Raw genomic sequence first — 13,593 nt, forward strand, 5'->3', positions numbered from 1 at the left:
TATACATTCCTCTCTGTGGATTTTCTTCCAAGAGCTGATCTTCATATACATTGGTATTAAAGATTCCCTACCCAGCCTCTTGCAATAGTAATAAGCAGTCTGCTCTGAGCTAATTTTCCCCACAATATTGAGAGACTGTATCTACATCCTGGGTAACAATTTTTTCAAAACTGATATAGAGCTTACAATTTATGTACTCCCACATACATGGCACATAGTCATAAGGTTTGGCTTGTTTTACTATAAATAAATGATCATTTATTTATTTAATGATATTTATATCCTGCCCTATAAATCTAAGCATTCCCAAAGCAGATCAAGACAGTAATTAAAAACACAGGAATATAACCCATATTTATAACATCTGAAAAACAGTGCGAGAACAGATGTAAAAATCTATGACAAATGCAGAAAACCTGTAAACACCAGCGAAACAATAAAATAGAATAAAGCAGTTAAAATGCTCGAACATCTTTAAAACAGCAGTATTCAGATAAAATCAGCAGGTTCCAATTAAAACATAAAAATCTGTTACAGAACAGTATAAAATATCTATTGCTATGGAATACTAAAGAAATGCTTGGGAGACTTTTAGTACATCAGCCTCCTGTAGCATTTTTAAAGCAAGAGAATTCTGGCATTAAAATGGCTGTGGCTTAAAGTTCATTCTAGATGCAGTCTCGACCAGATGTCTCTCGGAAGCTTGTTGTCTCTTTCATTAAAATGTTGCTGCTGCTTTTAAACTTTACTACCATTTATATGCCACTTTCTCTACAAAGGAAGACAAAGAGCCCCACCAGGGCGGGGGGCAAATCCACTGGTGGGAATGGCACATGATTGTGTCGGCATATTTGCCCTCCACAAGGCACTTGCCCCAGGGGGGAGGAGCCAATGTTAGTCAGCTTCCTCCCACCACTGGCCCTCTTGCACCAGTAGCCAAGGCTTTAGACTTACACCATGGAGAAGATAGCTTAAGTCTATTAAACCCAATGGGGGCTTCCTAGCAGTGGGGAGGCTTTTTTTACATTTTAAGCCTCCCCACGCCCCTGGGAAGCCTCCCTGGATGCAATGTGGTGCCACAGCTGCAGCACCGGCCCATTGGATGGGGCTGAAAGTGGTTTACATAAATTTACAAAATGCAAAGCACACTTTAAATAAACAAAACAGATAAATCTTAGTCATGGCGTGATTTGCTAGGATGGTAAATGCAGGCCCTTGTACCTTAGGTCACAACCAGACTAAGCATCTGAAAGCCAAGGAGAAAACAAACATAGCTCAGATGAGTTTGATACTAGCAAGCTAGCAGGAGAAGCCTCAATATCATTCAAATTCACCTGCTTCAGATTAACGTGGTGTTCCACCACAAGAAGTCATCTATTTGAATTGTTAAAAACTCAATTACCACCCTTAGGAAATTATCTCACTGCTGTTTAAAGTCAACATGTTGGGGCTAGATGAACCTTCCTGAGGAGGGAATTTCAAAACTTCCACACCACATCTAAACACACTGGTTGATTATGTACAAGGCATTTACTGAGCAATGGGGGCAAATGTATGTGCCACAAGATTTCTTGTATGGATGTATTTCTTCAAGTCCCAATTTCACTTTCCATTCTCCCTGCAGCAAGCAAGAGTACTTCTAGCATGAATTTTTTATTTGCCACCAGAGCGGGAAGATTTGCCAGAGAGCACAGCTTTGCCCCAGACCTCTTACCTCTGCCCACAGCCCGCCCATCTACTTAGTCTCATCCCCCACTCCGTCACACTACTTTGACTTCTCTAAATGCCAAAGGCCAGGGGAAGCAGAGGTCGGGAGTTGTAAGCAGGCACTCCACCCACCCACACATACACAGAGCTGGGCCAGTATGCCTGTTGTGTGTGGCAACAGCAGCCAGGTGAGAAAAGGCCCCAATTAAAGTGAGAGGAAGAGCCTGGCAGCTGGGACTGCCAGGAGGCCAAAAGAAATACACTTGGAAGTGATGGCCAAAGGTTTGTATCAATACATTGATGTAGCTGTCTTTTGCAAAGGAACACCATCAGCAGGGAAAGAAAGCAACAAGCAGGGTCAGTTTCTGGCTCCACCCCATCTCCCCCCTCTGCTTCTGCCCTCCCAGTTGAAAAAACAAGCCTCTCTCTTGCAGCAGCAGCAGCAGCAGCGAGCAAGCAAGCGTGTGTGGAGGAGGGAAAGGGAGGGGGAGGAAATATCAGTTCTTGTGATGCAAACTGTGACTTTAAAGCTATTGATGGATAAAGTTAAGAGAACCAGAAGAACCAGAGCTCTTTGAAGCTTCATCAAGCAGCTGTGCTGCAGGCACTGGGCTGTCTCTAGCATGTAAACAGAGAAACATGAGGAGAGCCCTCTGCAAGCCCAGTGTGCAGGGAACAGACCCAAGGTAAGTGTTCCATGGGTAATGGGCCACTGTTTCTCTGCTACTTGCCCATCTGATTGAATAGAATAGAATAGAATAGAATAGAATAGAATAGAATAGAATAGAATCTTTATTGGCCAAGTGTGATTGGACACACAAGGAATTTGTCTCCGGTGCATATGCTCTAAGTGTACATAAAAGAAAAATACATTTGTCAAGAATCATAAGGTACAGCACTTAATGATTGTCATATAGGTCTAGTAAGCAATCAGGAAACAATCAGTAGTAATGAAAACATAAAATGTAAAATCATAAAATAAAATAAAATAAAATAAAATGTCAGCACAGGCTATAGTCATACAGTCATAAGTGGGAGGAGATGGGTAATAGGAATGATGAAAAAAGTAGTGCAGTAATTATATAATAAGTATATAATAAATAGTTTAACATTATCGAGGGAATTATTTGTTTAACAGAGTGATGGCATTCGGGAAAAAACTGTTCTTATGTCTAGTTGTCTTGGTGTGCAGTGCTCTGTAGCGACGTTTAGAGGGTAAGAGTTGAAACAGTTTATGTCCAGGATGCGAGGGGTCAGTAAATATTTTCACAGCCCTTTTTTTGACCCGTGCAGTATACAGGTCCTCAATGGAAGGCAGGTTAGCAGCAATTGTTTTTTCAGGAAGATGGGGGAATGCCTGGAATACAGGTTCAACTATTCATTTTCTGTTGTATGACCTCTTATGCTAGGCAAATATCTTAATATCTGCAGTGAGAGTTAATATGGTGCAGTGCCATACTAAGATCTGGAAGGCCAGGTTTGGATCCCCACTCTGCCATGCTAGCTCATGGGGTGACCCTGAATCAGTCACACACTCTCAGCATAACCTATCTGCCAGGGCTTTGGGAGGATAAAATGGAGATGAGGAGAGCAAGGCGAGGTATAAATGAAGTAATATAAATATAAATAAATGGCAAATTGCTAATGGTTAACTTAATACTTGGCTATAGGCATCCTGATCTGCGTCCTTTTCTCTTTTGCTGTTGCAACAAATACTGTGTCACTCTTTGAGACACAAAGAGCTTCCAACCAATCATTCTCTAAACAGATGTTCCTCTCAAATGCAACCAGCACTGGCATAAATGTCCCATGAAATGATCTCATCATATTACCGTATGTACAAGAACAAATTTATTCCCTAAGATATACTCCAATTTCTCACTTTGCTCTTGAAGTATTTTTGAAATTGGGCCCAACAGTTAGTTAATGTATATGTAAATGTACATCCAGAAATGTACAACTATTCCTTACAATTTTGGCTTCTTATTTCTTGTTCTTAGGTCCCTCTGGATAGTTTTTCCTCAGTTTAAATTTGCCACTGACCTTATATGGTAATAATATGAAATATACTGTAAGTAGCCATTCAGGATACTGTGCAATTCCAATGCTGAAGTAACTTCAGACAAACCATCTACATTTCTAAAATTAAGCACTCTGGAATCCCTTCTGAGGGAGCAAAAAGAGCATCAGAAAAACATGCAGAAATGCCACAGACACCCTTGTGATGCAAACTGTAATGCTGTGATTATAGGCTGAAATTCTATTTTTTTAAAATGTTCTCACAAACAGCACCAAAAAACCCACACATAATATCAAGAAAAACATGGCACCCTTCAAATTAACACATTTTTTGGGACACAAACTAGCATAGTGTAGTGTTTAAGAGCAGGTGAACTCTAATCTGGAGAACTGGGTTTGAGTCTCCATTCCTCCACCTGAGTGGCAGACTCTTAACTGGTGAAACAGATTTGTTTCCCCACGTCTACATTACTGCTGGGTAACCTTGGGCAAGTCTCAGTTTTCAGAATGCTCTCGGCCCCACTTATCACACAAAGTGTCTGTTGTGGGGAGAGGAAGGGAAAGGAGTTGTAAACCGCTTTGAGTCTCCTTACAGAAGAGAAAGTCAGAGTATACCGTATAAACTTGTGTATAAGGCGACTCGTGTATAAGCCGAGGCACCTAATTTTACTACCAAAACCTGGGAAAACGTATTGATTCGCGTATAAGTTGAATAAGGAGCTCCCTCCACCTCCCGGCTGCCTGAGCTTCCTCAAACCCAGCCGGGAGGTGGAGGGAGCTCCTTATTGGGGCAATGACATCAGGGGGAGTCACTGCCCAAATAAGGTGGTCCCTCTGCCTCCCCGGGTTTGAGGAAGCCCAGCCAGGGTTCCCCTTCACCCTCCGAGGAGGGCAGCAACAAGTGGCTTGTGCAGCCGCAGGGAGGTCATCCTGGCCACGCCCCCAGCCTCGGCAGAGGCCTGAAGAGCCAGCTGGTAAGCAGTGACTCGTGTATAAGCTGAGGGGGCAGTTTTCAGCCTTAAAACAGGGCTGAAAACTTGGCTTATACGCGAGTATATATGGTAAATCCAAACTACTACTCCTCACAGCAATATAGGTAAGGAATTTTATGGGACAGCAGCATCAAGACCATATAGCATGATAAAGTTTATTTTATTTAAATATTTGTACCCCACTTTTATCCATATTGAGGATTGAAAGCAGTTTACAACAGTTTTCTCCCCTTCTTCATTTTAACCTCATACCTGTGAGTAGGCTTGCTATTTGCCTGCCTGAAGTGAATAAACTCTTACCCTCCTTGTGCATGAGAAATTGAGGTGTGGGAGAAAAAAATGGCAGGAAAGGGCATTTATAGCAACGGCCTAGGAACTTCCCCATGTCTTAGGAGAAATTCCCATAGTGTCACCTAAAAGTGACATCACATCATTCCCAAACTGCACCCTCCCAGATATCGCCCTCAAAATCTCCAAGCAGTGTTGGCACCCCTACCTGTAAAGAAGGTTAGGATAAAATATGGTACCTGGGCTAAAGTAACTCAATGAGCTTCCATGACAGAATGCTGATTGAGACCTGCATCTCCCAGATCTTATTCAACCATTACACCACATGCAGTTATTTGTTAATTTCAGTAATTAATACTATCAATAATTTACATATAGAATATATGCATACTTTCTCATTATCCTCCAGAACTGCACACTAAAGATTCAGATTTGCCACATCACCTTGCAAGGAGTCCAAAGCAAATACCAAATGAATTTGGTATTTGAAACGAAAAAAAAATCACTACATTCTTGATTCTAGCTCATAGGTCTTCCCTGCAAAATCAATTTTGGTTTTCCATCCACCACATTTTTCTGTGTACAGTCATTGTGAAAGCATTTTCATCAAAAATACATTTTGCAAAGTGAAATATGATCTCCAAAATATACTCCAGAATAAAAAAGAATCCCTCTGCTCAATTTAACTTTTCAATCGCATCTATGTCATAAACTCAGTGCCATAAACCTTATGCAGATTTTCCAGCATCATCTACAATAGGGGTCAGCAATCTTTACCACCCAAAGAGCCATTTGGGCCCATTTTCCACGGCCCCGAAGATCTACCAAGCCTTTCCTTCCAGCGCTGGGAGGCGGAGGCGCCAGGCAGGGAAACCCCCTCTGCCCGATGGAGCAGGCAGCTCCATCTGTGGCCTGCCTGGTGCCGCCACCTCTTGCATTGTGGGAGACAGAGGGCCAGGCAGGGAAACCCCCTCTGCCCAACGGAGCAGGCAGTCGCTCCATGGGGCAGGAGGAGTGGCATCTGCGGCCTCCCTGGTGCCGCCGCCTCTAGCGCTGCAGGAGGCAGCAGCACTGGGCAGGGAAACTGCTGCCTACTCCATCGGGAAGAAGGGGGATGGTGGCTGCTCTGGAGGGACACACCCACGCTACCCTCTGACCTCCAGGGGTCGGAGGGCAGCGTGGGGATGTCCCTCCAACCCTCCAGAGCAGCGCTGGAAGAAGAGGTGAGTGGAGGGGACATGAAAAGTGGCGCCCTCACGCATGGAGCCACCTCCAGTTCGGCCCCTCCACTCACCTTTCCTTCCAGCACTGCTCTGAAGGGCTGGAGGGACACGCCCACACTACCCTCCAACCTCCAGGTCACGTGGAGCCGCAGTATAAGGCTGAAAGAGCCGCATGCAGCTCCGGAGCCTCGGGTTGCAGACTCCTGATCTACAAGAATAAAAATCACCATTGTCAACATTTTTATGAGGGCAGATAAGATCTGGCTATAGAGAACCTCAATTTTTCAGTTTTAAAGCAGTGTTTGACATATGTTTGAACTTCTTTCTTCTCTCCCCTTTCAATCTTCCTTTATATACTGGGAAACCCAGCTATTTGCTTTAGTGAGAGAAATTACTATGAATGGCTGTATAAATATGATCTGTCCATGAATGACAAGGTATCAAAGTAGGAATGTTCCTTTCTTTCCCTGCTTCTCTTCAACCTACAGACTTGTCTGGCTTGAACTCTCCCAGTCACTGCTCAGTTTAAGAGGCATAAAAAAAAGGAGGCTGACTGGTGGTGAAGCTAATGGCATGCTTCAGACACAATGACAGACCAGGGTTTGCCACAAAAGTGGAAGCCTTCAACTATCAAGCCATACAAAAGGTAATTATGTAAACTACAGCAATTGTTTCAAAATATTATGAAAAACATAAACTGAATTTGTCACACAGTTTTCCACCATCACTCGAGGATCTTCCCCATCTTGGCTTGAGCTCAGTATTTCTGTCTCTGAAGCTGAAAATTCAACCCAGAAATAATTTATATTGTTGCAGTACAAACAATATTTATGCTTGAAATTTTATTTACATATTGCCAAAGATGATTGATAAGTTCTGTTGAAATTTTACTCCTTGTCAGAGTAGATATTTAAATACATCAGTCCCTTCCTGTCACTATTTGGTCAACTAAAGTGACATCTGTAGCCAAGATCACACACAGCTTCCTTACAGTTATGAACAATACCTTAATGCACTGTCAGTACACTGAGGGATGGAGCAACAGTGGCCCTTGAGGCACAATACATAGATATAATATCCTGACTGGACAGATGCAGAGACATCTCTGGGCTCCCATTACACTCTGCCATCTGGAAGACATTTAGCACAATATGATCCCATCCTCATACAGTATGTTCCTCCCACCAGCACTCTGATCATCTATCAGAACTGGAGGTCATCCCTTAAGGATAAACATAACATGATAGCAAATGGTCAGCTAACAGTTTTATATAAAGAGGCTCTGAAGTACATTGTAATATTGCTAAATATGGAAAGCTGTTGAAGGTTTCATTGTGACAATTGGGGAGTCATAGAAAAAATACAGGAGAACATATTTTGGTACAACCATGGGGCAGAAATGCAAAAGACACATATAACTATGTAGCAAGGATATTCTAAACAAAATGTCACAAAACAGCTGCTGATTAATACTGTATAACAGCCATAGCAACAAGAGAAGTAATGTGGTTGCATAGTATAAACAATCCATACACATGACATGAAAATATATGCTACAAATAAAACAGCTCCAGAAAAATATAACTTTTTTGTTCTGTTGACCACATAGCAACTGTATGAATGTGAGAAAACTGTGCCCTGAGATTCTTTGTCCTTGCAAATGAACAGGACCTACTTGTAATTTCGGTTATGATCTCTTCATTGAGGCAGCCTCACACAAAACAACTCTCTGATTGAGGTTTTAATTCAGTTCAGGAAACCATATGCACACTCACATCCTTCTTTTCTTCACTTCACATAAAGTCACACGTATTCCATTCAGTTGGAAAACCATCCTCTGTGAAGTTGCCTTTGAGTCCAGTGTTGGTTTGCACTTTTGAATGAGCACTCCAAGTCCACACCCGGACAGACAGCTCTCAGCTCAACAACCCTTCTGTTACCTATATGTTCAAATTTGTCACTCTGGCAGATGTGTACTAGTGGGTAAGCAGAGCATTACGTAATTGCCTCCATTCACCATCTGCTAAGAGAGTGCTTTTAAATTTCCATCTAGAAATGCATGCAGTATTGCTCAGAGACCCATTCTGGCAAATTATAAATCAGGAGAAGTAAGAAACTGACCCATTCCAAATTACCTCTCTCCATTGCTTTTGGCCATAGATCACTGCTAATCTGCAGAATAGGCAATTTATCTGACCAAAGTTGCCTGCACTAAAAGGAAACAAACAAAACACTATCCATGAACCAGTGTCAAAAATGATATAGTGTTAAAAATGTGTTCATCTGATGAGTGGCTAATGTAGCAATTTTGATTTGGTGTGATGCAAAGAGATCTACAGAAATGAAGCAAGAAACTGAATTATCTTCAAAGGATGAAATTAATTACCTTCTGTCAATCTTTTTCAGCATACAGATGAAGTTTGAGACTGCCTCCAAGTTAATACTTGGTTCCACTGCACATGTAGAAATTAGCCAAGTCTGTACACTCTATAGCAGTGATGGCGAACCTATGGCACGGGTGCCAAAGGTGGCACTCGGAGCCCTCTCTGTGGGCACGCACACATAGAGTTCATCATGTGGGGGTGGAAAATCCCCCCCACACACACACACACACCCATCTAAGCTGGCCTGGGCCACTGAGCACTGTGGTGAACAGGGAGGACTCAGCTGGCGGGCCTGGTGCCAGTGCTCCATGTGGCTGCTGCCTGGGGGGGAGGGGCAGAGGGGGCAGAGATGCTAGAGAGGCACAGAGCAGTGTGCGTGGGACTTGCTGGATCCTACAGCAGGCTGGCCCCTGATTGAGCGGGTGGGGCGGAGGAAGAGAAAGCCAACCGTTTTTTTCCAAACGAAAACCTCAGCATTCAGGTTAAATTGCCGGGTTGGCACTTTGCAATAAATAAGTGGGGTTTGGGTTGCAATTTGGGCACTCGGTCTCAAGAAGGTTCGCCATCACTGCTCTATAGACAAGCTATTCTTCAGACAATGAAGAAAGTCCTTATGTTTCCCTGTGTGCTTGAAAGTCACAGACTCAGTCATAAGCAGATGATAATAAAGCAGAGATACTGTTTGCTCCCCTGGCTCCACATAAGATGAGTGCCTTACTACAATTCCCCTTTTTTTCACTCTCTCTGTCTCTCTCTCTCTCTCTCTCTCTCACACACACACACACACACACACACACACACACTCCTTTATCACCTTCCCGTTATTGTTTACTTTTTTGCTTTAATAGACACAGAACCAGTTAAATAGTTAATCCCAACCTTTACAGGTCTGCACATTCCCAGATGTCCAAGTAGCTACACAGGGGTGATATCACCAAGTCTAAACATGTGTCTGAATGCTATGGACAACTGCCATTCTTGTGCAGGCACTGTGCCTTGCAAACCAGATGAGGAATAAATAGATCCATGTGGGCTGTAGCCTGGGAAGGTCCATTGGGCACAGCAATATTCTGCTCCACCTAAGAATTCTTTTTTAAAAAAAACAGACTTTTACTGTCTGACACACCTATTTCCCTTTATAAACTGGGAATTTGTTTTCAGTTAAATGTCTGATTTCTTGACCTTTTTGTGGAGGAATGCTTCACTGGAGTCCTAGTGCTTGCCTTCCCCCCTCCCCTTCTGATTCTTTCTTAAAGCTAGAGAATCGTATTTAAGCACTATCTTTGTCAAAACCATTATCCTTACAAAACCGTTATCCTTTACAATGTTAAATATAGCACTTTGATAAACAACGGGAAACAAACGGGTGCAATTGTGAGAAAATGAAAGTGGTGCTGATAGCCATCCAAAGCGCTATAAATGCTATTTTATCAAAGTGCTATGTTTAACATTGCAAAGGATAATAGTTTTGACAACACTGAAGCTTAAATATGATTCTCTAGCCTTAAAAGAGAATCGGGACTTCTTTGACATGAAGAGGCATGCACATTAGGCTTCTGCTGAAAAACACATGGCTACACTGTTGTTGTTGTTTTGTGGAAACAGGTATGGATGAGGAAGGTTTCCTATCCTATAGGAAGATTTCCTGATTAAATGAGACTGCAACACTTTTAGGTGAGACCAGACCCTATCTTGCCTTGATATCTTTCTAGGTTCCTTTTAAAAAAAGTTGGAAGCAGTGGTGCCTCCCCTACTAAACTAACTAGAAACTGCTAAGATGGACACACAATAACAATGTCCCCATGCCCTCTTCCCTATGCAATTTGTGTTTTGTCTCCTAGGGAGAAAAGCTTTGAGGAAGCATGGGCAAGGAAGAGAGGGGAGTAACACACAAAATAAATTATCTGTGGGTGTTTAGGTTGCAAATCACAGACGTTCAATTCTTCATTTGTAAGAATATTGAACTAGTAACTAGAGTGAGGAAGAATGCCATGGCGCAGTGCAGGAGTTAATAGTATAATCCAAAGTCCTGCAAAATTAGCAAATGCTATAGAAACTTCACAATGGAGTAAACATCTTCCCCCCCTCCCCAGTGCACAGATATACAATTCCCTCTGTACAATACACACTTTAGACATCATGGATTCTTCTTGTGAATCGATCCAAAAACAGTATCAGAAATTTAGAAAAGAGCCGGAGCAACCTACTCTTGGTGAGTACAAAATAAATAAATAAAAGAAAGGAACTTGATCTCATAGGCCAACCACTTGGCAATATTTAGCCAAGCACAAAGGGCAATCCGCTCTTATTACTAATATAGAGACAAACAATTGAATTCTTGCTTTTTAAAGGTCAGTCATAACACAGAACCAATTCATTCCATTCAGCCTTGCTCTCATGAAAAGCACTTTTCTTAGTCTATAGCAAAATTTTGCTGTGCTCCAGAGTGATTTACCACACAAATGCAGCCTACATTCTGCAGATGTCATGGATGCTTTATGGCTGGATGCTAACAAGCCAAAGACAACCATATTAGTACACAAGTTACCAGCCTTATTTCCAAGCCACTCCTAAGATGTAACCACCCATTACCATCTGGTTAGTTTCAATGATTCAGCGATCAATGGCGCAAGATTACTATTTGTTTACATAAGAAACAGAACTAATTTCTTACTCTACCTTGATGTAGTCAACTCAGCAGAATCCTGAGCAGCAATCTGTCCATCAGAGACAGTAGTAGTTAGAGGATCCTTGGAATTATCCACAGTAGGCACTGATTTTATGACATTAGCAGGGACTGAAGAACTTGGAAAAATAAGATATGGAAAATTATTAGAATGCCCTTTTGATATGACAGTTGTTTATAAGCAACTATCAGAACCTAGCAATTATCTTTTGAGCAATTAGTGGAAAAAATTCTAAGTAGCTACTAGAACTTAATCAAACTCTTCCTCCACAGGTTCCTTTCACCAGCTTACTGTATCCCTCATAGCCTTACAGTCCTTCCTACAGGACTCTCTAGGTAGATCCTGAGTCATGTACACTTAGAGCCATAATACTGTTCTGATGTTTCCATCTGAGGATACTGTCAGTCAGTCAGTCAGTCAGTGCCTTTTATTGGCATAAAAAACTGAGGATGGTTTCCCGCTGCAGCTAAAAGCTAGCCCTGGCTACTATAAACAAATTTCTGTGCCAATCTAAAACTATAGCATAGGTAACTTTGACAAAGCAAATGATGAATTTCAGTGAGCAAAGGGCAGATTAATTGTGCTTCTTAATCATAAATGGGGAATCAGCTATTACATCTGCACAGAGCTACTCTACCACAGTGAGAACAGCTACAGATGGGCTTGCCAGCTCTGGGCTGGGAAATTCTTGGATATTTTGGGAATGGACCTGGGGAGGGACATCAGCAGAGTATAATACCATAGAGATAGGGATGCAAACCTCTAGGTGGAGAGCTCCTGGGATCTCCAGGCAATAGTGGTTCATTATGCACAGCACAAATAAGATGTCCTGGGCATCTTTTAAAAAGCAACATTTAAAAAAGCTACTCAGAGGCATATCCAGGGGAAATGGCGCCCAGGGACCACACCTGCTCTGGGTGCCCTCCCTCTGTGCTCAGAGGTGGGGCTTGGGGGCGGCTTGGATGGGCAGTGCAGCAGCAGACCCATCCAAGGCCCATTATCCCACCCAAGCTCTCCCCCCCAAGCCACCCCCCACCTCCCTGCAGGTTGCCTCCTGCCTGCCCCAGACCCTGGGGAGGGCAGAAGCCAGCCTGCAAGGAGACGGGGGCAGGGTGCCGCTATGGGCAAATCCTTCTAAATAGTGTGCTGATGAGCTTGAACTACATTTTTTAAATACAGGTTTGGAGAATAAAGTTTTTTTAAAGTGTTGCAAGTTCAGAAGCCAGATGAAAACCTCCATATTTACATATTTTGTAATTATGGAGGCAGCCATAATTACAAAATATTCAGATTGCTGTTCTTGGAACCCTCTCACACAATGTGAAAACTACAAACTGATATTTCTGAAAAAAAACAACAACCTAATTTCTAACTAAGCTCCTTTAGATTATGCACAAGGGAATCTTTTAGCGTTTGCTAGATAAATTCTTAAGGAACATATGTAGCAAAAATTACACTCAGGGTTGTGTGCCTGACTAAAACATTTCCCTACTTATTCCATAGTTTAACTACCAGCTGTTCCATAACAGCTGCAACTAGCACACTGGCAACACATTTAAAAGGCCAGCGGTCTCCAGTGTATGCATTTGAGTCAACAGGGGAGAATGCTACATTCTTCTAACATGCTACGTTCCACAGGTATCTGCGTCAATTTTAGCATTTCAGAATGACTACTACATATACCCATACACAAAAGCCTTATGTTCTGAGGCAGTATTTGAAAAAAAAAGTCCCAAATCCCAGATGAGATGTAAGCAAAATCACACTGTCATGTTCCTGACGCTCTTCTAAATATGTCATAGTAACCACAATGAAATGATCAAGCATTTGATTGAGTTAAAGCCACAAAGAATGTTTCTTGTTTTTGGAACATTAGAGATTCAGTACTCTCAAAGCTCACAATCCAAATGTTCGGATGTTTTACAGAACAATCCAAAACATAAATACACCCTTCTAACTGCATTCATATCAATGGATATTTTAGAAGGTTTAACTATGTCTAGGATTGCACCATTAATTTGTCACTCTGTACTAAGCTAATAACAAGGACTAGTACAGGAAGCAAGTGAAAGCTGAGCTTTAACACAACTGGCCTTCTGTGCTTACCACAGGACATCTATGATCTTATGGGATACATGCCACCATGTTCAGCTTTCAACAACACATGCACACAATCAGAGGTGGAGCGAGAGAACACTGTACCTGGGGCACACATGCGCCCTGCGCCCCTGCCGCAGCATTGCCCACCCCGCCACACCCCCTTGGCCCAGCCACGCTTCCATCACTGCTCCGC

At 42.5% G+C, this 13,593-nt stretch overlaps 1 protein-coding gene across 17 annotated transcripts in view; it reads right to left on the reverse strand.

The window, feature by feature from the left end:
- Positions 1 to 13,593, reverse strand: part of TACC2 (transforming acidic coiled-coil containing protein 2) — a 175,982-nt gene that overhangs the window by 97,825 nt on the left and 64,564 nt on the right. For 16 of the 17 annotated variants that reach the window (XM_048506329.1, XM_048506327.1, XM_048506328.1 and 13 more), the window contains exon 3: positions 11,293 to 11,418. The exons of the other annotated variant lie outside the window; for it this stretch is intronic. In XM_048506329.1, coding sequence (XP_048362286.1) covers positions 11,293 to 11,418 — 126 coding nt within the window. The remainder of the gene's footprint in view (positions 1 to 11,292; positions 11,419 to 13,593) is intronic. 17 annotated transcript variants of the gene reach the window in all.

This window comes from Sphaerodactylus townsendi, linkage group LG08, assembly GCF_021028975.2.
Source record: "Sphaerodactylus townsendi isolate TG3544 linkage group LG08, MPM_Stown_v2.3, whole genome shotgun sequence".
NCBI lineage: Eukaryota > Metazoa > Chordata > Lepidosauria > Squamata > Sphaerodactylidae > Sphaerodactylus > Sphaerodactylus townsendi.